The sequence below is a fragment of the Serinus canaria genome, chromosome 6 (assembly GCF_022539315.1).
Source record: "Serinus canaria isolate serCan28SL12 chromosome 6, serCan2020, whole genome shotgun sequence".
In the NCBI taxonomy this organism is placed as follows: Eukaryota; Metazoa; Chordata; class Aves; order Passeriformes; family Fringillidae; genus Serinus; species Serinus canaria.
Window position 1 is genome coordinate 30104096 of NC_066320.1, and position 25465 is coordinate 30129560.

Here is a 25465-nt window from a genome sequence, read left to right on the forward strand (position 1 = left end):
AGGTTTGCTCAATGCACTGAGACAGCATCAAGGCTAGGTTGGATTTTGGTGGCTGATTCTGGGATATTCTGAGCTGGGTGTTTTGGCAAGACCTGTGAAAATTTGGGAGTCATTACAGTTTGTGCAAAACTGATCACTCTAGGCAAGAGTAGCCTGCATGTGTGTGATGAGCAGTAAATGTGATAATCACTCTGAGGTTTATTTGTTACTACAGCTTTTGTGTTTTTAATATCCATGGTGTTTTTTGTAGACCGCGTCCCGATTTCTTTTACCGCTGCTTTCCAGATGGAGTCATGAACTCTGAAATGCACTGCACAGGTGATCCAGACCTGGTCTCTGAAGGCAGAAAAAGCTTTCCAAGCATCCACTCCTCCTGTAAGTTCACTTTTAAACACAGTGCCTCTTTTGTAAAAAGCTGTCCTTTCTGTGGTTTGGGGTTGCTGCTCTTCTTCTGGATTGTGAGCCTGATTTTTGCTGGAGGAGTCTGAATTTCTGACTTGCAGAAAGTCAGAAATTTCCTTCTGGAAATAAAATTGTGAGCTTGCAACCCTTCCTCATCTTGGGAACCACCTGAGATCATTCAGAGTCATAGCAGGACTGTCAGCAGAGTGAAGCACGTTCAAGGTTCCAGAACACTGTGATTCAGAGGGGCATCTGTTCCCCAGTGCAGACCTTTGTCTAACAGTAAATATTTATTTTATTATATTCCAGTACAGTCACTCTTTTGGCTTTGAGGTGGTCCTCAGTCTTGGTCTCATGGTTTGATCAGTACCCCCAGTTTGTGCTGTATCCTGACAGATGTTTAGGTGTCTTTTTGAGAATTCATCTACCTGCTTTAATTAGTTGTACTAACTTAGGTGTTTGTAAAGGTTCCTTTCTCTGTCTTGAGAAGCTGATTTCTGTGTGTTTTATGTCATGTCTGATAGAACTTTTTTTCATCTGTAAAATAACTTGATTACTGATTCTTTGGGGTTTTGTTTTTGGCCAGTAAAGTTTGTTGCTTTCAGCTGTTCTGTTTTTAAGAACTGCCAATTGAAAGCCAGTAATTCTCATGTATGGAATTGTTTTTGAAAGTGGTAACTCCAAATTGCCTGATTAGACAGAAGTATATATTGCATACAAGTTGAGTGATGAGATGAATGAAATTGTGAGCTGATTTTGCTCCTTCTTTCTTGAGTTACAGAAATGCATAAGAGAGTATTAGATATTTGTGGCTGTGTTATTAATTTTAGTTCCAAGCCAGTGAGGCAGCCAGAGGAGGAGTCCTGGGGTTTTCCTCTTACCTGGCACTGGTTGTATAAGCTCTGAGTTATGGTGCTGCAGCTCACACCTAATTTATTGGAGCAGAATGATGTCCCAGAGTATTTAGATCTAAATTATGAGAGCAGCTTTCTCCATCACTGACATAGATTAGTGTGGTTGAGTTGAGTGCATTTCCCACCACAAAGCCTTTTATTAAAATGTGATAAGAATGAAGAGATATTAATGTATTCAGTAATTTTATCACTTGGTAAGTGTATGTTAGAGAGGCAATTCTGCAGCTGCTTGAACTACTTAGCTGATTGAAGCCTGATGTTATAATAGCTAAGCCTCTGACAAGCCTTAAAAATCCATGTTTTAGTCTCATAATGGAGAAGGAAAGCATTTAATTTGACAATCATACAATGCTCCTCTGTAGCAAAATTATTTCCATAACCAAAATTGTCAGTTTTATCAAGAACAGTTTATGGCTGTGATCACAAATTTGGTTTCTTGCTATTACTTCATTCCCAGTAGTGTAAAGAGTGGAAATCAAAAAGGTATTATGGGAAGCACACCATTATACAGCTCTCCTACACCTCTGGAGCAATGGGGATGTTTGGGATATAATAATTCATGTTTGCAAATTGTGCTATAGTTTTCCATTTTCTTAGCTCATTTTTTAAAACTATCCTTCCTGTCTTCTTAAGGTGTGAATGTTTATGAACTTTCCTTCCTTAATCTCAGCCCAAAATTTCTCCTTGGCCCCTTTCTCCCTTCCTTCTGCACAAGATTGTTACGAGGTAAAGTGGAGGAGTTCCACTCTTCAGATTTCTGTCATCCTTCACTGTGTGTTGAGAAATTCATGAAACAGCACCAAAAAGGGTTGTTTGTTTAGGATTTTTTTGTTTGTTTGTTTCTGTTAGTGTTTGGGGGATTATTTTTTTCTATTTCATGACTGCAGAAATGTAAGTGTTGAGGATGAGAGTTGACATAAACCGCAGTACCTCTCTTGGTATGATGGTTTACAAGTAGCCCACTACAGTTTGGTATTTCCTACTTCACTTGAACCCATGGGGAAAATAAATCACAAGTAAAAGCTGCCAGGCAGCTCATAAAGAGGGGTTAGAAGCTTCAGTCAAGAGCCATTCTCATCTTCAAAACAGTTTTTCCTAAGGCATTTCTAGGATAGGCTGTCAATCACAAGCTTTGTTATACCAGAATCTAAAACTTCATCCATGCAAGACGAGGCCTTTAAACGAGAAAATCCGTGGTGCCGTAACTGGGGAGCTGTAAGAGTGTAAAACGCAGGGATGTGTGTCAAGAGTGACAGCACTGGCACTCCCAGATGGCCTGGCCTGACCTTGCTTACTCCATAAAAATGTTGTGAACAGCCTGTTTCCACTCTCAGAGCCCTGAAGGAGAGCTCTTCTTTCTTGGAGCTCAGATGATTTCCTTGGCTTCACCTCCCTGGGCCAAGGAGAGCTCGTCATAAAAGAAGAAAAATGTGTGGAGCACAGACTGTTTCCTAAAGCCAGAAAGGCAATTGCACATTCCACTGGATCAAAGAAATCTCTGGATCTTTTGGGTTGTTTGGAACCCATTTTTCTTCTTTTCCAGCGTGTTGCCTTTCTCGTGAGGGGATGGACCTTTGGCTGTAGGAGCCCAGACTCCTGCCTGTGTCCATAGCTCAGAGGTGCCTTAATTTGGGCCTGAGTGGCCCAAATTAACTCCAAAATATGCATTTGTTTATTCCATATTTAGCATTTCCATGGTTGCATAATCCATTGGCAATTGAATGCTAATTTAAAGCCAGCCCTTGTGATGGAGCCATGCAGCCTCTCTAGGTCCATACTTCATCAAAACATAAATGCAGCATTTTTTCCAGCCTGTGACCTTCCTGTGTGCCTTCTGAAGAGTTTTCTCACAGAGAACCTTTGGGAAGCCTGCTCTGGAGAGGCCTCATGGCATCCCCACATCTCCAGATGTTTTTGTCCCTCCTTACAACAAGATGGAAACAGCAGCAGCAAGCTACAGATGAAAAATGAGCAACCAAAAGGATGGACATACAGACAGAATGATTGAGTGCATTCAGTGAAACAAAGAGAACAAATAGTGCAGAAATCAGCAGAAAACCTTTTATTGGCAGTGATTAGCCAGCTTACCAGTTAAAGAAAAATGTGATGTATGGATAAAGAGAATTTAACTGAATGCAACACGTGCAAGAGGAAAATTAAGGTGAATGAACACAGAACAATTAATTGGACAAGCCATGTGCACAACTGGGAGCTGAAAAGATCACTGAATTTGCAGGCATGCATTGCACTAATGGGATGGATAGGCAGCTTTTTGTAATTGATTTCTTCCTTTTCATCTAATGCCTGATGTCATTTTGACATTTGTGTCAGGCTGACAAAATCTCTCCACAAACAAAATAGGAACTTATGAGTCCTGGAGTGTTATTTATCTAAAAATCAATGTGCATGGGAAAGAAATGCTTGTAAATCCAGGTTTGTATCCAGTGAAGCAATTCCAGGTAGGCCAGATAGGCAGTAATTAAAAAAGGAAAAGAAATCAGTAGGGTTCATTTAATTAACTGTTCTTTGTTACTTTGAGTAGCTTTATGTATTTGCCAGCTCAAGGAAGATTTCACAATGTGCCAGTCTTTATACAGGCTACAAAAAGTGAGCATTTCATTGGTATTTGTGTGGACAGGGAGGTCTGAGTCTATTTTGGTGACAGAATTTAGAATTTGTATTATTACCATGGGCTCATGAGAGAGAATGCCAGCTTTCTAAATCCTGTGTTATTCTTAAATTGCTGTTAGCTATAATTCGTTGTAGTTGCTATAATTGGCTAAATATCTTTGTTTGGAGAATATATCTGAATTTTTTTCAGGGAACATGTTCAGCCTGGAAGCCACCAGGGTTTTTTCATGCACAAGGAAGGCTGATTCTGCCTGACCATGTGTCAAGAAGATGTTTAATTAAGGTGACAGGAATATGAGTGTGATTTCCAAATGAGAGCTCACATTTCTGAGAGCATGTAGGGTTCATGAGCTGCAGCTTAAAAATTGTTGCCATGTCCTGGGACCTCTAAAGAGTTTTCAGAGGAGAGCAGAAGAAAGTGAGCAGTAAATTTCCTGTGATGCTGCCACATCCCCAGTCAGGTGGCTGGAAGGAGAGGGGAAATAAAGGGGCAAATTCTCTTTTCTCTTTATATCCTGGTAATGGCACAGATATAAACTGGTTCTCCAAAACTTTATGAGTTGGGTTTTGTCCATGTCTTTTTCCAGTTGCTGTCTGAAATGAATTTTGGCTTAAAATATGAATGCAGATCATCTTTCCAAGTTTGGGGTACAGAGCTCTAAATCAAAGGAATAAAGAGCTGATCCATTGCATTCTGACTGAATCTTTGACCCAGATTTCACCTCTATAAATGAGGACAGGCCACCAGCAGCAAACAGAAGTGTTGCAAAAGTAGTCTGGGTTTATGTTAAAACAGATATTAAATGAGCCTTGATTTATTGCCAAAACCAGGGCAACTTCATGGCTACATCTGAAATGTTTATGTTCATATGCTGCTTTTCAGAGCAGTAAGCAGCAAATCAGCATCACAGGCTTGCTTCAAATATTGCTCAGTAAAATGGGCTGTTTAGCTTAAAAGAAAAAATTAAATCCTAGACAGGGAGGTGTCCCATATGCTGCTGTGATTGTAGTAATGGAGTCCTTGTACAAGCAAATGTGGGTAAATAATAACAACACAGCACAATTTATTTAGAAACACCAAAAATCCTCTGTGAATTTAATGGCAGATTCTTGACCCTGTTTGTTTTCTTAGAGGAAGTGATTAATTCTTCATGATATAACTCCCTTTAGGCTCTTATTCTGCTCAAAACATTTGCAAGCAAATTGCAGTTGCCAGTTTTGGCTTCAGCTTTATTTAGTGACTATTTTTAAATGTGTTATTTCTGAGTTGGCCAGAACTATTGGAACTGTTTTTCAGCTAAGGAATTAGATTAGAGGAAGTTGCATGAAACTGGTTTTGGTGCCTTTCTACTGAAGAAAAAACAGTGGCTTGGTGAGAGGTTAATTGAGGCTCCCTGGGGCTTGTCCTGCTGAGTGTTGGTGGTCAGGGGGAGATGGAGCCCATGGTGGCCACAATACCCACAGAGACATCCTGAAACTGAGGATGAAAAAAAAAGAATAATCACCTGCTGTGAAAAAAAAAGGATAATCACCTGCTAGTCTGGTTTATATCAGCTCATAGTTGGATTCACAGAACTCTGAGGATAAAGGTGCCTCTGGAAATTGTGCAGTTCCAGCCACACCTGAAGGCAGGGTCAGGGGGAGAAGGTTCCAGAGGATGATTCCCAGGTGAGTTTTGATTTAAAGTGAAGATTTCACAACCTGTCTCCCAGGGAAGCTGGTCCAGTGCCTGACCACTCAGTGAAAATGCTGTTTGTTAGGTTAAAATGCAATTTCATGTGCTTTAATTGGTGCCAGTTGTCTCTTCCCTTGTACTGGCTGCCACCCAGCAGGGCTGGGATGTTCTTTCCCCAGTCCAGGAATTTGCATTTCCCTGTGTTGGACTTCAGGAGATTCCTGCTGGATATTGATCCCTGAGAGAAAGATCCCATCAACTGATTGGAAGCCAAACTTGCTAAAAATGAACCATTTTAACATAGTGGCTGCAGAGATGATTGAACTTACAATTTCACATTGGATTGGATGGATTTATGGGAATAAAATAAATTATAAATTAACATGTCCTGTATAAAATTGCTGTATCAGCAGCAAAATCAATAAAACACTCATGTGATTTTTATTTTTGTAGCTGCAATTTAGTTACTCAAATTAGTTTGAAAAGTTGTCTTTTGGCTAAATTGTCTTTTTTTAATAAAAATCTTTATTGAGTCTAGAGATTCCTTTTTGCAAGGAAAAAACAGAGTTTTAAAGAAATGATTTTGTGGCAGCATCTCACAGAGCTGTGCAAGTGCTTTCATTTCTCGTGTGGGTGTTTTTGTTTCTCTTCTTTTTATTATATTGCTGAAAGAGGTTTGTAGAGATTACTGTTGAATATTGCTGAAGGAATCAGAGAATTCAGAGATCTGAGATGAAGAATGCAATCAGAGGCTGTGGGGACAATAGCAGTGACTTGTGTTGTCATGTTTTTTAATTACCTCCTTGATGAACAAAGGTGTCTTGATGTGTTTGAGAAAGTAATGGCTCCTTAGAGGTGAAGAAGAAAATTATTTTCTTTGCCCTTTGAGCTGTAGTTTACCCTTACAGACAAAATGGAAACGTGGAAAAAGCTGAAGTTAAAAAAGTGAGCTGCAAGTGTAAGTAAGTCTCTGATCTTAGCTCCAATAAACCAGTTTTCCCAGCAGCTGCTGCTGGTTATGTGTTATTAAATTGCTGTTTCTTGGTTATTATATCTGTTCAGTTTGCTTTCAGCTGTGCAGGAAAGGAGCTGAATCACCTTTCAGTCTAATTCATCCTTTCTTTTTGCCTAACTTCAGCTTTTTTGGCAAGTTCTGTAAGCTGAGGTTAAGGTGTTGTTTTCACAGGCTGCAGAAGGCTTTGTTGTGCTGCTGTGGATTTCAGCTGTGTCTGAAGTAGAGACCATTGTTCTTCTGCCTGACCTTTTCTGCTCAAAGTTCTCTGAGCCACACCAGAGATCTAAAGATCAATGTCCATCTGTGAGCTCTGGTGACAGCTCTGCTCTGGAGTGAAATGGGTCAGAAAGCAGAGTTGGATTGGAGATTGGAAGGCTGTGAGCTCAGGGGAGGCTGGCACATCACTTTCTGACCTTCTTTGAGGCAGAAATCTCACCACAGAGCTGGCAAATATTGAGATACCTTGGAACTGCCATTGCAGCACATAAATCAGAGTATGCAGGAGAGTGTTCTACCTGTATTAGAGCTACTTGGAAGGAAACCCAAATATTCTGTGTCCATGAGGACTTTAAAACTGCCTACTGAGCACTCACCTTTGTGAGCTGGGGTGGGTCTTTTCCACCCTAAAAGAATTTGTTGTGATCAGTCTCCAAATCCTCCTTGCACACTCAAATCCCCTTTGACCTGACTCACACAAGATCATGTCTTCTCATGCAAACAGCTCTGAATCCAGAATGGTTTCATTAAAATCAGGAGTCCCACCTACAATTCTGCTAGAAGCAAAAGAAAAAGAACTCAATGAACCCCTTGAAATTGGATGATAAAGTTAAAATGCCAGGCAGCTCCCTTTAGAGGTGGCTGACTGATTTATCAAACAGCAGAAATCTCAGTCATAACATTTTCTGAAAACATTAATTTAGGTCTCTTGAAAGCAAGGGGATATTGAAAGGCTCTTGAGATAAAAGCTATGAGATAAATGCAGGAAATCAAGTAGACTATTTATGCCAGAAAGAGAAAAAGAGCACCTGCAAAAGCCTCATTTGGATTTTGCTAATGCTGTCAGTTCCACATAGAAAACCTGAGTTATTGCAGGTAATTTATTTCCCCTTCCTTCTGCAGAAGACTGAGCAAATAATGACATCAGTGTTTTCTCAAACAAAGCCTACATGACAATTATTTATACAAAATATTTTTAAAAGTAATACTGCTTTGTTGAAAAATACTGATTTGTCTGGAGGGTTTTTCTTTTGTTGAGACTTTCAGTTTTCCTTTGTTTCAGCCTGGATTTAAACAATGGGTTTGGAAATCTCTCAGTCTGGTTCCTACATTTTTTATAAGCAACTGGGCACTTTTGGAGAATGATTATATTGAGGGTTTCTAACCATGCTGGAAGGCAATGCAAGTTGGATTTGTGGATAAAATTGCATGGGAAGTATTTTAAAAAAATCACCCTCAGGGGAGGTGGGGGGAAAGAAGAAATCTGAGGATGTTTTTACTGAGGGAGTTAATCAGAAAACAGAAATCAGAATGATTGACCCAATGTTTAGGCTATCAGAGCATTTCCACTGTCATTCCACAGACATCTAAAGATTTAAATCACTTGCTTAGTCATGCCAGAAGTTCTCCACCACATGATAAGCTATTTTATTCTTCATTTTATTAGCCTGTGTTTGCTGATCTCTTCACCCTGGGATCCAGTGACAGGACACGAGGGAATGATTCAAAGCTGTGCCAGGGGAGGTGCAGACTCAATGTCAGAATAATCTCTGTCCATGGGGGTGGTCCAGCACTGGAAGAGGCTTCCCAGAGAGCTGGGCAGTGTTTGCCAAGCCTGTCACTGTTTGGGAGGTATTTGGACACTGCTCTTAAAAATTTGCTTTAGCTTTCGGTAATTTTTTAAAATTAAAAAATAATTTTAAAATAATTCAATAAAATAAATTAATCGAAAAATAATTTTAATTATTGAAATTAATTGAAAATTAGTTAATTGAAAAATAATTTTTTTTTTAGCTTTTTCAGCCCTGCACTGGTCAGGCAGCAGGAATAGATGATAATTGGTGGTCCAAACTCTTCTCTGTTCTATTCTCCTTCTTCCTTGCTCTGCCTTCATGACTTGCTTGAAATAAGTAAGTTTGTGTGGATGAACACAGGAAGCTCATGTCTGAACAAACTGAATGACAAGTTGATGTAAATCTCAAAAAAGTCAACAGGCAATGTTTAAAAGATATTTATGCTATTTATTGTTTGATGTATTTATCAAACAATAGGATATGATACCACTTTCTGGTATTGTTTGTGGCAAGGAGGCTGGAACCTCAATGGAAAATATCACTGCATGCAGGAATGCCTCTTGCAGCAGGGCAGGGGATGGGAAGGAGTTAAATGTGAGGAGCAGGAGGATAATGTGGATGTGAATATCCATGGATCTGGCCTTGATTCTCTGCTTTTCTCTGTGGTATCCTTGGAAATGGGATTTACCTCTCACAGCTGCAGTCCTGACATCTGGTTCACAGACCAGCCCTGCATTTACTGGGATGTGTCCCACTCCCCCCAGCTGCACTCTGCTGATTTGGGCTGAAAGCATTCCCAGGATTACTCCTAAACTAGGTTTCCATCCAGTCCCCCTCCTCAGTTTTGGGAGAAAAAGAGAAAAAAAAAAATCTCTTGGTTTTTTGCTCCTCTGAGCCAGTTATAAATTCTGTGACAGCAGCCTGAGTGTGGATTCTCTTCTCAGCCAGGTGAAGGCTCCACAGCAGCTCTCAGAACATCCCAGCACTTTGCTGCTGGTGAATGTTTTCTTGTCTCTATCTCCTCCCAACTGACTGCCCCACTCAGTGTTTGTCACTGTAAATCAGCAGAGATATTAAAGCTGGTTATATCATTCATGCCCTAGGCTTGCCTGATGAAGCACTCATTAAATGAACACAACATTTTTGGTGTTTCTTGCTGTGCCACTGCAAAGAAAAAAAAGGTGACTGGGAAATCTGATGTCATTAGAATGAAAGGACAGTTGCCTCCTCCTCCCCTTTTCCACTAAATAATTCAAAATTAGTCAGTTGTAAGAAGGAAAATAGTTTTGCATGTTAAAAGACATCCACTTGTTTGAAAAATTAAAGTGATTTATGTGCTTCAGAGTGGAGAAATTATTGAATTTCAACAGAAATGTTTGCTGTCCTGTGATAATTTTTATAAAATATTACCTCAGTACTTGTAATTATAGTTGGGTATCTAAATTTGAACTGTTAATTATCTTTAGCTAGTAATTTCATGGAGGATAATCATATTTCCTTCAGTTGAAAATGAACATTTTAAGTAACAAATGAGCTACAAGCCACAGGTTTTTGGCAGTAATTGCTGCTACTCCCCTATTTTCAGGATAAATCTCTTAATTAACAGCTGTATGGCACTGTCTCACTGAAATATTTCATCCTTTTATAAAAGAATCCAGGGAAATATTAAAAGGATTTCTCAGATATGCAAGCAAAAAACCAAAAAAATGTCCTGTGGGGTTTATTGGCTTCTTAATTCAAACTCTGGGTACACTCAGGAATGGTTCTGTTTAATGTTTTTACCTCTGACATAATTACCTGTGAATACTCAACAACAAGGGATGCTGGAATTCATGAGGGGCTTGGGAAATGAACTCCTTCCTGTTCAGTTTTCCAACATTAATTATAAATCAACTCTTTTGAGACTGTTTGAGGTTCAGATTATGTGTTTGCCTCAAAAAGGTATTCCTTTTTTTCTGAATTAAAAAAAAAGGTGATTTTTTTTAATACAGGAATCCTGGAGGTGTAGAGCAGTGGTTTCTCACTGGAATTTATTCTACCTGGCCAACAGAAATTATTTATTAATTATTATTTTTATATTAATTTTTATTTATTTATTATTATTTATTTATTAGTATATATGATATTATTAATAGTATTTCATTTATTATTTATTATTGACATTTTTATTTATTTATTCTGTAATTTTTTTACACAAAGGATGTAGGGGCACTGTGGGGTTTGGGTTGGAAGGGACCTTAAAGATCATCCAGTTCCACCCCCTGCCATGGGCAGGGACAGCTCCCACCAGACCAGGTTGCCCTTGAGCCTTCTCTTCTCCATACTGAACAAATCAGTTCTTTAGCACTTAAAAAAATTATATTTTCTCCCTTTTCTTTGAATGTTTAAAGGTATTAATCCCAAATCTGGGTACTCCATAACAGAGAGCAACTCTAGTTTTGCTCTCTACAGCGAGCAGAGTTCATTCTAGACTGAACTGGGAATGAAGATGCCCAATTTTCCAGTCCCTGATTTTCCCAAGAGAGTTATTTAAGTCTCTCTCAAGGGAGTTTTTGGCAAGTTTGGAGCCCAGTGGATTCAGTGACAGCACAACCCTGCAGCCACTTCTCCTTGGTGTCCTGGTCCACTTTGAAAGTGGGGCTGAAAAAGGCTCAAAGTCATTTGCCTTCCCCCTGTCCAAACTCCACTTCCCTCCCTAAAACCCAAATTAAAAGTTCCTCTTGCAGATGGGGGATAGATCTGCATTGCTCTGCACTTGGCAGTGCTCAGGAATAAATTACATTTCCCTGTTCCTGCTGTGTGCCCCACCATGAGAAGGGAAGCTGTGATTTTCTGTATAAAACTTCCTGCTCAGCCTGGGCACAGTTCTGGGCTTTCCACAGTTCCTTTTTGAAGTATTTAGGGGGATTATTTGCAGCACTAAACCAGGTATATTCCAGTAAACTCCTTGATCCTGCTGACCATGTGTTTGACAGAAGCCTTCTGATCCTCCACTATCAAAAATTTCTATCCATGGAGAAAGTCTTCAGCCTTTCTTCTAACTTTAGTTTACATACTAGTCTGTATGCTTGGGCCACTTTCCTCCAGATTATTATTATTATTATTATTATTATTATTATTATTATTATTATTATTATTATTATTATTATTATTATTATTATTATTATTTTACTACTACTACTACTACTACTACTACTAATAATAATAATAATTACTATCATTCCTGAATGAGTGATACAAATACTTGGCATGACAAGGGGTTGAGCAGGATGTGATCTTTATCCAGGATGCTACTGATGGTGGAATTACAGAAAAGCAGGAAAGCAAGAAGTTACACTGATCCATTGGTTGGAATTTGATATCTCCCAGTGTTGACCTGGAAAATAAAAAATGCTCTTGGTAGGGATTATTTGCTGTTAAATTTCTCATAAATGTCCCCAAGGCCATAATTTGTATTAGAGCTGAAGAGGGAATGATCTAAAGCCTGTGCCAAGGCTGTGCTTAAAAAGAGAAATTATTAAAAGTAATTCCAGGGTCTGAGCTGGTTTAATCTTCTCTTTCCTGTGTTCTCAGAGAAGGAGGATTTTTTCAAGGTTTCTACCCACAGAAATGGAAAAGTAGGCTGTGGAACAGGTTGCTTTTAGGACTTTAGTAAAAGGTGTCATGAACTGAACAAATCCAAGCTTAGTTCTCATTTTCTGGTGGCAATGAGATGCATCCCGAGGCCACCTTAGGAATTTCAGGTGAGATGAGGTATCTGGAAAGGTACATAAAAAAACATGTCACCAAAAAAACCCCCCAAAAAGTTCCTAAGAATTCACAGTGACAGTGGTGCAAAAACAATCTAATGACTGATGCTCTTGCTTTTCAGATAATAGAAGTCTATTTTTGTTCTAACATGTCTCTGTCTCCAGCATCTCTTTTTTGTTTCCCAAGTCCCTGCATACATTTGTAGTTGGTGATGTGCTTTTCATGTTGCTTCTGCTGAACTGTCTTTCTCTATGAAAAGAAATTAATAAAGCTAAGCCAAAGGGAAAGTGATTGACTGTCCCACTTGGAAAAAAAGAATTTAAAAATATTTTGTGAGAATAAGCTCATGACATTCTTTGGGAATTGTACTTCTATAAAATGCTCTTTGAATTGGATTTCAGCATTAAAATTTATGCACTCATTTGGTATCATACTTTTTCCTTCAAGAAAGATAAATATTTCAGCCTTTGAACAGTGTGAAACTGAAAACATTCAGCAGTAGCCCTGGCTGCTGGAATTCCTCAGTAGGCTGCTAAGCAATTCCAGAGATGAATAGTCTGTGTTTGCACCTGGGAAATGCACAGCAACCCCTGCAGAAATAAAGGGATGGATCCCTTTATCTGATCCTTATGGAGGCCATTCTGATGGTTGTTTTGTAATTTGATGTCACTTAAGTAAGTTAGGAGGGTTTTCTTCAGTTCAAAAACTGCTTAATGTAAAAAAAGTCATTTATTGTGTGCTTAGCAAAGCATCCATAGAAACTTGAGAGGCTGAAGATCCTCCTGGGGTAGTTTAAATTTCAGAGAAACGCTCACAAAAGCAATTACATTTTTAAATGAATAATTTATTTGGGGTGCTTTAGATCAGATTCTTGTTTACAGTTTCTCACCTTATGCATTTCAGCTTGGTAATTGGCTTGGTCTGTGCAGACAGGTTTTTCAGCTCACCTAAATTCCCTGTCTGGGGGGAATCAGGGGGGAATCATCCCTGTCAGGATGGGATCTGTGGTATCTCCAGGTGCTGCCATCCTCCTTATTCCTTCTGAACTCATTTGTTTTTAAGGAACATCATAAAAACAAACTGAACAATCAGGTCTATTGTATTTTTATTTATTCAAGTAATGATAATGCATTTTAAGGCATTTTAACAAGCCAAGACAGAACCTGTGGCTTGTCTCATGAGAGTTTTTCCTGAGTTCAGCAGCTTGTGGCATCAGGATTTTGATTTGAGTTAGCTACACCAATTGGTAAAAATATCTCATTTCCTCATTCCTTTCTCCTCTTACAACATTTAAAATCAATGGAATTTTTTGTGTCTGGAATTTGTACCAGCATGTTTCTTGTGCTAGCATTGTTTTAAACTAAATCAGACTGATATTCTTCTGTTCATTTACAATGAACAGAATGTCTCCAAAAAGGGCTGGTTGGTATTTTATATTGCTTTTCCTTTCTTTGTATAAAAAGAGTTGGATTTATTTTCTGGAAGAAGGCAGCTTAGAAGTGATTTTGTATTGCTCTGCTGAATCTTTGGGGTCTGTCTTCCTAATAACTTTTGCTAGGACAGTAGGCAGGGTGTGACCCTTCAGGGCATGTGTGTATTTGCATTTCCTTCATGCTGCAGTGATGTATGGACTCCAGCTAGTGCAGGAAAAAGTTCTCAAATATATTCTACTGATGGACCAATTCTTCAGTGTAAATATCACCTCAAGGCCCAGGATTCTTGAAGAGTGAATTTGATTTTCTTAATGTTCTTGACTGACATCTTCAGAACAGAGCCATCAGCAAAGCTGCCCCGTGGGGTGCACAGCAATTGAGCTGTGTTGAATTCTGCAGTTCCTTTTATAATGGATACCCCACATCCCAGAGCATTCTGCTGCTAATTCCATGCTTTGTGCTGCTGACTCTGCATGCACTGGGGCTGTTGGGTCAAGCAGATCTTTCTGGATTTGCACACCCCAGGGTAAGGGAAGTCAATCTGACATTCTGCAGTGTAAGGCTTCTCTGCACAATGGTAGTTCTACAGCCACAATATTGGTTTTATATATTAATATATTATTAGAGTATATGAGATATAGTATATGAGGTATAGATATAGTATATTAGATATATCTAAATATCTATAAAGACATATAGATATATATAGAGAGAGTCTATTGGATGTATTTCTTTTCCCTCTTATATTAGGTGAGGGTTTCCCTAGAGGAGTGTTTGTGACTCTCTTCTTTCTGCCTTTTAGTTAGAGGAACACATCCACCACTTAAGGCAAGATCAGCCTTTGTGTTTATTGCCAATATAAATCCTGCTGAACCTCCATGTTCTTCCATGAGCACTTCCTTCTGGAAGACAGACCCTGAAAAGAACCCCACAAATTTGGGGGAGATAGTAGTCTTTTTAAAATATCACCAGATTCTCTCTAAAGTCCTTTTAGCTACATCTGCTGCTGCTGTGCACCACTGACAATTGCTGGTAAAATTACCTGGTAAATGGTAGTAATCCTGAATATCAGTCTGTGTGAACTGAAAACTTTCTTTATGGTTTGGGCAATATTCCTTGAAGCCCTCTAAATTGCTGGGCATTGCAGACTGCCTGAAAATGAAACCACAAAGCAATTGATTCTTCTGCCTGGGAATGCTGACTTCAGATTTCAGCTCACCTAAAAAATAATAACCCAAGGTGAAAAATAGAAATATGAAGACAAACATATTTATGGAGTGGGAAAGTTTTTGCTTCAGGATTGCATTTGATATTGCATATCCCAGACAGATTTCACTTTGATCACTCCATTGACTCATCTGGAAGATGAAATGGTGCAAACAAGTCCTTTCCTTGTCCACTGTCTCTCTGGAAGGTGTAAGAGCTGCAGCAGGAAAGAAGTTCAGAGCAGAAACTTGGTGCCTGAGCTCTCTTGTCACTGCCACTTGTGCATGTTCCACAGAAGCTGGGTAAAGGAACCTAAAAATCTCATTTAAATGTAATTCAATTACAGAGCAAACTGTCTGAACCCTTTTCTGCTTTGAACCCCAACGTTTTAGAATAGATCTAAAATCAGGAAAGATGTGCTGAAGGTTGAAGCATGAAAAAGCTCTTGTGACTCAAGTTAAAAATTTGCTTAAATGTTTAATTTAGTGTCTGATGTCTCCCCAGAGGAAAAAGGTAAATTGCTGAAGGAAGAAAAAATTTAAATTTCTATGGGATGAATGTCTAGAAGCAATACAGTGTTTGCAGACATGTCAGATTATGTGAAAACTGAGTGTATATATTAGAAAAAAAATCAAATTGCTTCTGAATATTCCCTTTCCTGGTTGCTTGCATTGCTCCACAGGTAACACCACTGCTGTGGAGAACACATGAATGTCATGGATCTTGTTGGAGAATGCCTTTTCTCATTCCCTTCCCCAAAAATGTGATTTATTTAAAGTTTGCAAGCTCATGATTGCTTTACTAAAAATTAAAAAAAGAAAGAAAAATTGGTTGACTGATTAGTCAGCCAATTACCAACCAACCCCTAATTACAGTTCACTGCAGTGATGTGCTTTGCTGTATCAGTTGCATTTTCAGGGCTTGGCTTCACCACCTTCTACCTGGCTGGGAAGCTGCACTGCTTCACGGAGAGCGGCCGCGGGAAGAGCTGGAGGCTCTGTGCAGCCATCCTGCCCCTCTACTGTGCCATGATGATCGCCCTGTCCCGCATGTGTGACTACAAACACCACTGGCAAGGTCAGCCATGCACAGCCCTCGGGCCCTACTCTTTATTTCCTGAGTTAGCCGGGTGTTTCTGTGGTGACACGGCACCAAACCGATGACACTCCGAGGTGTTTAAGGTGAAAAAGGGGTAGGTTATTTCTGAACTCTGGTGTTTATAAGTGACTATGGATTGGAGGAGGAGATTGATACTTTTTAAACTATGCTGGTCTGTAAAATGAATGGGGCCACAGAGACTGGCTTCTCAGCCGGATAGCTGGTTCCCTGCAGGGTAAGGGCCCCAGGCAAGCGGCCCAAGGCCGAACACCTCAGCCCTCTGCGGGCTGGGCTGCCCTAGGCCTAGGCCAGCCTGGCCCCGAGCAAGCTCAGTGATTGTCAGCTCTCAGTGAAATCAGCTCTTTTGTGGTTTCAGCTCTCAGCTTGCTCGTAGGGGCTGTGGCTGGCCGTGGCTCCTGGAAGGCAGACGGAATGAGAGAGGAGAAGGCCGCCAAGAGTGTTCCACCATGGTTTATTCTGAGGGTCTCGCAAAGGGTCTTGAAGCTGCTCTTCTGGAGAAAATGGGCCCAGACGGCCTTTTTTATAGGGTTAGGGAGGATTGAAAACTGATCAATTGTAAAGGTTAGGGAAACTAGCCTATGGGGTCACAGAGAGATAAGCAGGCCTGGAGGAGCAGAGTGAGGACTCCTGGTACAATTCCTATGACTCAGCAAATACCTGTCTCTAAACATCCCTCCACGGAGCTGTAGCAGGCCCTGCGTCTGCTACACTGGTCAAACTAACAGTTTATCAATTCTCTTCTAGAAAGAAATGTAAAGCAATTATTATTTATATAAAGAGAGCGTGAGATGCTCTCTTACAAAAATGTAAACATCAGAAGGTTTAGAAGAACTTTAGAAGAACAGGGTGACATATTTCTTTGATTTTTTCCTCTTTCAGTATATGGTGTGAGTTAAAGCACCATGCTGTGCTATAGATTTTCCTTGCTCCTGGATAGGTGCTGGGGTTTCCTAGCAAGGTTGGATTAGCTAGCACTGACCTCCAGAGCTTCAGGCTGTGGTGTTTTCGAGGGTCCCCAGGACGAGGTGAGAGATGAGAATCTGACCCCATGTTCTCAGAAGGCTGATTTATTATTTTATGATATTATATGGTATTAAAGAATGCTGTACTAAAAAAAGAGAAGGATACAGACAGAAGGCTTTACAAGAATGAAAATGAAAGCTGGTGACTCCTCAGAGTCTGACACAGCTGTGGTGATTTGTCATTAAGTAAAAACAATTCACATGTTTGGATAAACAGTCTCCAGGCCACATTCCAGAGCAGCAAAACAGGGGGAAGCTGAGGCTGCTCATCTTCCCAGGAGAAGAAATCCTGACAAAAGGATTTTTCAGAAAATATGACAGTGAACATCAGGTGTCTGCCACAGCACAAAGACACAGCATTCTGTTGGTTCCTCACATAATTTCAATTAATTGCTGCATTGCTCTCTCTGAGCACCTTCTCATCTCACCCAGCAGCAGAACCAATCTCAGCCATGCTCTCCCTCACCCTGGTGTGCTCCTGCAGCTGCCTAATCACCAGCCATTAGCCCTGACCTGTTCTCTGAGGAGCCTCCTGCTTTCCAGCAGAGCCTTGTCTTGTTCCAGGACCCATTTCTGCTTTTCTCAGTGACACTGGGGCTGGAGAGAGCCCCCAGCACAAACCTGCTGAGCACGAGCTGCTGCCTCGCCAGGCTGGCAGGAGGCACAAAAACACTTGGCTTGAGCTCCCTGTTAAAGAGAAAAGGGGGAGTGAGAGGAAATGGGGAGGGTGCCGGTTTGGAACTGGTGTTTGCAGTGTGAGCTGTGCCTTGCCAGGATTATTGATGGGCTCAGATGGTGGAGGAACACTGCACCCAGGGCTTGGGACTCAGCTCATCAGAGCTGCTCCTGTGCTGCCTTTGAATTTTAAGGAAATGGAGCTGCAAACTTATGGGAATAAATTACATGGGACTCCATTTTCTTCATGCTGGAAAAAGGGCCATTCTTTATTCACATAATTCATTTTTATACAGATTTACAGACTTCCTGTGGGACTCCAATTGCCAGTGACCTTTATTGGTTAGTAACAGGGTGTTATTTTGCATTGACTGGTCACTCAAACTCTCTGTGTCTACATGCAGGGAAGTTGGTTGTGAAAGATAGCTTTCATTTTTCTATCTAACTGTGTAAAAACAGTTATGCAGGTGCAAGTTATTTTTTTTACCCAGGAATAGCCTGTAATATATAATATATAATATGTATAATATATAACCTATTATCTATTATATAATATATTATATAATATACATATTATATATTATATATTATATATTATATATTATATATTATATATTATATATTATATATTATATGTTATATATATTGTATTCCTTGTATAGACTTCTAATTCTGAAAATGTTAATTTACTCATGGAATAAGGGAGAGTTTTGTATGGAAAAAGGCAAAGTTAAATACTGAGAATGAAAGAATATTCATTTTCCTTTATGGACAAAGGGAAAAATAGGAAAAAAATAAAAAGAGAAAAGTTATTTCTGCCATGAAATCAAACAAAAGACAGAATTGGTTTTTTTTCAAAAACAGGAGTTAAAAAAGCTGCCTGCTTTTCAACCCCAGTCAAGAAAGGTCAGTGAGACAAACCTTTGGCATAAATCATGTAGTAAATTTGTGTTACTGTGGTGCCCAAGCTGAGGTCCAGAGTTGCAAAATATGTGTAAAGGTTTTGAAAGAAATAATCTGGGAAAGTTTTCAATTAGCCTTAAAATCCAGGAAACTTCAAGAACACTGGCAAAAATCTGGTGTTTCTCCATGATTAAAAATAGTAATCATAGGCTTGACCTGTTAAGCAAAATAAAAAAGCAGCTGGAACACTGTTGAGTCAAAGGAGGATAATCTGAGAACTGCACCCAACACAGGTTTATAGAAAATTAATCTTGTCACAATAACTAAGTTTTTTACAAGTTGATTGATGCTGCACAGTGAGAATTCTTGCCCTCAGTACTTTAATACCATTATAGTTTGGTAGAGTCAGGCTGATGAAATCATTCCCCTTCCAGTGTGGGTAGCATAACTTACTGCCTGCACACAATCACCTTGTAAATTCCTGTTTGAGCCCCTGTTATGTTAATTTGTGATAGATTAATTATGTCCTTTTGTGTGGAGGAAGAGAACATAAGATTAGAAAGAATCTCCTGGGTCATTCCATGTAGTCCTGTTCCTCAAATATGACTTACAGTCACATTTCTTAAATTCATCCTCCTCACTATTAAATTTTTCAGGTTTTCTTGCCCCAGCCATTCCTGATAAAAGACATCTCACTTCTCTGATGAGTACAAACCATCTGTTATGCACTGAAAATTGAATCTCGTTGTCTTTGTTCTAATAAAAATCACAATGCCAAAACAGAGTATTTAATCTGTATTTAAGGACTTTAGACAAAAATAATTTGTATTGATTTACCCTTCTTTGCCAGTAAACTCAATGATTCACCATTTTCATTAGACTCTGGGTTTTTTGAAATTAAAAGAATGGAAACACAGGTACACAGAGATGATGTGGTGCTGAATCAGTCTTGTTAAAATAAAATGTATTGTCAGGTCATTTTAACCAGTGCTTTTTGCCTCACTTCATTATTCATCATGTTAAATCTGAGGCTTTCACAGAGTGTGTTTATCCAGTGAAATTTTTCTCTTGTTTGTAAATGAAACACAAGATGAGGTGAGTATTTAAGTGAGGTGAGTATTTTCTGGTTATTTTAATGACCAGAAACAGAAGGAATTCTCTATAGAAAATTTTAAATTGTGAGAGCTGCAAATATCTCATCCATAGCCTTACTTACCTTTTTTTATTTCCTGATAGGAGTATGGGATAATAAAAAACATCAAAGAAAGATATTCAAGAGGTGTTAAATCAGTTAACAGGCATGCTTAGTCTTTGACCTTTCAGATGCTTTGGGTAAGAATTCATCCAGCTTGGGATTGTTCTTGGCAGCCTGCTGTTTTAAAAGGGGGAAGATCCTTGGGTTGCCCACCCACAGGTGGCCAGCTGTGATCTGGAACATCAGGAGTGTTTGATACCCCATGGAGGCCATTCCATTCTCAGTGTTCATCTCCCAAAAATGAGCCAACCATCTACAGTCTGGGTGTTCAAAATACTGCACAAGTCCCCAAGGATGGATTTTATGTCTCTGGTGTGATTGTGGTATTTGGTTCCAAATTCTTCAGGAAAATTCAAAATCCACATTTTCTGTTAAACACTTTTACATCAACCAATTGTCTTTTATTTGCAGTTTTCACTCCTGGCTGCCCTTCTCCTTGTAACTTGCTTCTGGTTTTGTTGTTTTTTTCCTGCAGATGCTTTCGTTGGAGGGGTGATTGGCCTCATTTTTGCTTATATTTGCTACAGACAGCACTACCCCCCTTTGGGCAATACAGCCTGTCACAAATCTTATGTCAGCCTGCTGGATCAGAACTCAGTGAAGAAAGAAGAGAGACCCACAGCAGACAATGCTACTGGGCTGCCTCTGGAGGGAATAACTGAAGGTCCCGTATGACTTTGAGAAATGTGCAGAATGAACTTTTAGCCTTCTCACATTTCCTCCAAACTGGTCTCTTAACAGTGGTTCTTAATGTACTTTTTTTTTCTTTTGCTTCTTTCCTTTTTATAAAGGGAATTTAAATGTTTTATTTTGAACACCATGGTACCATCATACTTTTAAGGCTAAATTTTCAGTTCATACTGATTTGCTGGATTATCTGTTTTCAGTCTACTGCAAGCAGGTAGAACTACTCAAGGGAAGGGGAAAGAACATTATTAAAAATAATCTTTTGTGGAGAATAGTTAAAAGAGTAATTTTGAGCTGTGGTTGAGCACATACAAGATCTGGAAACAGATTTTCTGAAGTACTGAGTATCTTCTACAAAGTTCTGGTCATCTTCAGCACTCATTGATTTCGGTGGGTGGCGAGTGCACAGAGCACTTCTCATCAGGTGTTCAACATCTGTAATTTGATAATTTATGGCATCATCCTTATGTTTATCTTGCTGCCTTCTGACATTAACAAAAATCTCCACATGCTGATGGAACTTTATTAATTGTCAAGTTTTGCCAAGGTCGTTCTGAGCTACTAATGACAGAGAAGTTGAAAGGTGTGGCTGGTGAAGTGCTTGTGAGAGGCAAACCTTGGGCATTAGTAGTTCCACAGGATGATTGTCATGTTCAAGAAGCTCCATGCTGTTAAAATTGCCAACTAAGAACAACATACAGGATGGATTAGATACTTGGTATTGCACCATCAGCAATTTTTGAGAACTCTTGCAGTGTTTACCATCAAAACAAATTGGAAAGCAAAGAACACCCGTTGCATTTAACAAGCTGAAGTCTTTCAAACAGGTGTTTAAAACCCCCTAAGACTGGGAGGATAAAGAAACACAAAGTTTTCTGTGGATCTCAGTGTGCCATGTTCATTCTTGTGTAGTGACTCACTGCAGCATTGGTGAGGAAATGCAAAGGTTCTCATTCGTGACTTTGGGCGCACAACCATGAATGCCTGAGTTGGTTTCCAGCACTGTCACATGTCCAGAGGAAGGCTGGAGACAGTTTCCACCAATCCCATCCCACATTTTCTGCTCACCGTGCTCTTGGGCATGGTGCTTGCCAGGGTTGGTACCTGAATTGGAACTGACCTGAAGCAAACCACTGTTGGTATGGAGAAGGGTGACAAGTGTGTGACCGGAGTTAATTTATGATCAGTAGGATGCTGTCTGTTAGGAATGCACTATGCAGTCTACATCACATTCCTGTGAGATGATGTACCTTTGGATGGCAGGATGTCAGATTCCAGGTTTTTTCTCCTTAGGTTTCCTGTGAAAAATGCAGGCAAAATATTCCAGACCACACCCTGGCAGTTGAACATTCCTTGGAGCAATCAAGATAATGTTGATCAACGACCACAATTACGGTGCTTCAGACTGGAGGAGACTGCTGCCGTGATTATAATTTCTGTGTTCCTGTTGGAATATGCATCAGCCTCGTAGACATTTCGTGATTCAAACAGCTCAATGTCTTTATGTAAGGCTTGTCATTTACTTTCTTCAAAGCAAAGCTTTGTAGATTTAATTTATTTTTTTTTTTTTGAGAAGAGCTGCTTCCTGATTGGCAACACTTGAATTTTTATAAAAAGCAAGTAAATTAGGGTCCCCTTAAAAATAAACCTAATAACTGTGTACAAGAGGATGCATTGTTGCTGTGTATAAATTTATATGATATTTGGAAATGGCTATAAATAAGAAGTGACATTGAGGAACAGAAGGTAGCAGGAGTGAACCCAGGAGGTTCTATAGAAATCAGAAAAAAGCAAAGCTGGTACAGTTTAACTGAGCCTGAGGGAGGATGTTTCACTTACAGAATTCTGAGCTCTACAGCAGAGGCAGTTGAACTTAGCTGTGGTTTTCCTGGTGAATATACAGTAATTCACAAAACCAGCATCAGCAAAGCAAAATTACTTGGCATTTGCACTGGATTTGAGAGAACATTCCTCTGGTGTGGTTGAGATCTTATTCTAGAAATCCACAGAGTTCAATGGAGGTCTAATCTTCCTACAAAATTTTTTAACCATCCTACAGAATACTGTAACAAATATAGTTTTCTATTACTTCAAGTGGGAGGATTACTGAGAGCCCCTGAGCCCAGGGTAAAGCTTAGCCATTAGCTCTTTCTTTCAGCAGGAACCCTAGTCTTCCAGGTTATATGCAAATGTGAAAAAAAGAATAAATCTTCAATCAAAATTAGGAGTTTAATACTGATGCATAGAGCATTTTGCATGTTTTTATATAGATTTGGCTTATTCTCAAAATGGAGTGGGGCATTCTAACTGTGCTGTACACATTCTCAGTATTTTTATGGCTTTTGGTACAGACAGGCTGTCTTTGGGAGGAGGAAAAGCTCTTCCAGCCCCCAAGTGAGTAGTGGCTGATAAAGGATTGGAACATGATTGTAATACAGCACAAAAACTGAGATTGCAGGAGGAATTGGTGACCTCAGAAAAGCAGTAAAGAATAACACATTTTAATGGGAGTAATTCAATAGAGAGTCATAAAGTAGACAATGTAAAAGGTTTGATTAAAATGTAATTAAAATTATGAAAGACTTAATGGAAGGAAACTTGTGGAGGGATCTGTAGGGGCCACAATCACCAGTGCAAAGTCAGCATAGGGAAGGCATTTTTGTGGATCAATGTATTTTAATCTCATGCTTTCTCAATGTGAAGGAAATGTAATGTTGTAATGCACCAATAAAACAACACATGAACGTGGGTTTGTACACCTGTGTGTTATCTTTTTTTTTGAGAAGAATATAATTTATCAAGTTATTCTCATTAATAAAACATGCAGAGCATCACACACACAAAAAAAAAAAGCCCTGAAGAAACAGTGTTTGATAAAGAGTCATTACTGATGCTGTTAAAATGGAACAGCCTCCCTCCTTCAACCAAAATAATGCTCTTCAGCTTTCCTCCAGGCAAAGCTACAGTGTAAGACTGCAAGGCTGAAATTCTGCAATTGTTACCCAGCTAAACCCAACAGGTTCCTTCCCCTGGTCCCATTCCATATCCCAAATAACCCTGCAAGTGCCATATTTAATAACAAACGTGGTTAGGCTGGAACAGGAGGACAATATCAAACACAGCAGGGATATCCTGAAACCATGAGACTGGCAACCAGCAAAATGCCCCCACAGTGGCTGAAATCTCAGGCACTGGGTTAGGAATAGAGCATTTGTGCTGATTCATTCAGGTTTTGTTGCTTTTTCTAATTTTGCCCTCTATCTTTTTTTTTCCCCTGTGCATAGAACAAATTATCTCTATTCAATGTCAAAAGAGAACCTCATTTTCCTTCTTTCTCTCCATGGCAAAAAATACTTGGCTGTGGATTGGGGGTTAAAAAATCCCCCAAAGCTATGAAAAAGCCATATTTTTGATTTGTGGTTCTAAAATTCTAATGACTTTGGGAGAACTGCTCTGGATCACTGAGCAGATCACATCCTGTAGGTGGAATAAACCTTCACATGGGTTTTTTGTCTTAAAATTGCTAAGCAGGACCACGTTGTTGGACAGGCATTATCTGAAAGCAAATTTCTTATTACTCTTACCCATCTTTACAAGATAAATAATCTCAGCTGTACCAGAGTACACTCCATACTCATCTGATAGGCAGAATGCCTCCATTGCTGTCCTAAGAGGCTGAAATTGAATTAGAAGTTTCCACTGGGATGCACCCAGTTTAATTCAGTTTATTATACAGAGAACTCCTGTTCTACAGGTGTGCAAATTACTCCCTGCTCAGGAACTTGGTCTGAACAGAGAAAAAACATTATCATTTTGCCAATAAATTAAAATTTGCTCAACATTTATAAAATTAAAATGACAAGACTGGGTAGGTAACTCCAAATGTACTGAATTAATTGAGATTCTTTTTGCAGATGCTAGAGGATTTTTGCTGAAACTTGCAGAAATAACAAAAAAAAAAAAAAAAAGGCATTCAAACTGGTCCCAGATAACTATAATGAAAACATCTGAGCTGCAACAGATGTATGCTGAATTTACAGAAGTGAAGATCTGCTCATTATTATTTTCTGAAAAATAACTTTCCAAAGGGAGAAGCAAGAGGCATTTGGGATAACCCACATTACATAATCTGAGTAGCAAGGTATGAATGGGGCGTGAAATAGAAAATCTTCTCTCAGTGCTTTGCCTGGGTGAAAACAGCAGAGTGATGCATTCAGCCAGTTCAGGAGGACTGCAGAAAGTCAAGCATGAAACACAACTGAAGCAGCTCCAGAAACCTTGAACCTTTGGACTGAATCTCTTTGTTAGTTTGCCAAAAAAGCTCTTAATTTCACTGGCAGGTTTGCAGCAGCCCTGCATTATTCTACTAGATTTTAATGTGGTCTGAAACAAGTTTATTCCTAGGGGTAGGTGGGGCTGGGCACAAGGACACTCTGGTTTTTATAACAGTGATTATCTATGCCTTGCTTTTATTTGGCCTCTTCACAGGTGTAATTGTGCTTTTTAATTCCAACCCACAGCAGTGTGCTCTCTGAGCTCCTTTGGGGCCCTGGTTCTTTCCACCTGCAGAGCAGCTTCTCTCCTGGTGGGGAGAAGGGGAAGACAGTTGAGGGTGAGATGTGCACCTCTTCTGGATGGTGTCTGTCTTCCTTCCTTTTCATCTTAATTAGATTTCCAAGTCTAGTTAATACACTTATATATGAGCAACATTCACCCACAAGACAGAGCCTAGCTCCAAAAAGGACCAGATGTCATTGCAGAATTGCCCAACTAAATCCAGACAAGCTCCAGCCAGAGAGCTCAGGTTGCCACTGTCCAAAACACAGAATTTCTCACTTTTCAAGCCAAAGGGCATTTAAAAAATTTTAAGGATTTTACAGCTCTTAGTTGTGGCATTTTCAGGGTCTCCTGTCGTGGGGAAGAAATGATGAATCTGACTCCATGTCCTTAGAAGGGTAATTTATTATTATATTATATTATATTATATT

At 39.5% G+C, this 25465-nt stretch overlaps 1 protein-coding gene across 2 annotated transcripts in view; it reads left to right on the forward strand.

Annotated features, from left to right (window-relative positions):
- The window catches only part of PLPP4 (phospholipid phosphatase 4), a 46098-nt gene extending 22865 nt beyond the window's left edge, over positions 1-23233 (forward strand). The window contains exons 5-8 of one of the 2 annotated variants that reach the window (XM_050976535.1): positions 251-375; positions 15723-15893; positions 20266-20454; positions 21771-23233. In XM_050976535.1, coding sequence (XP_050832492.1) covers positions 251-375; positions 15723-15893; positions 20266-20454; positions 21771-21781 — 496 coding nt within the window. In that variant the 3' untranslated portion in view covers positions 21782-23233. Of the gene's footprint in view, positions 1-250; positions 376-15722; positions 15894-20265; positions 20455-21770 lie in introns of those variants that run through there. The other variant, XM_030241403.2, reaches the window with a different exon arrangement.
- Positions 23234-25465: the final 2232 nt, after the last annotated feature.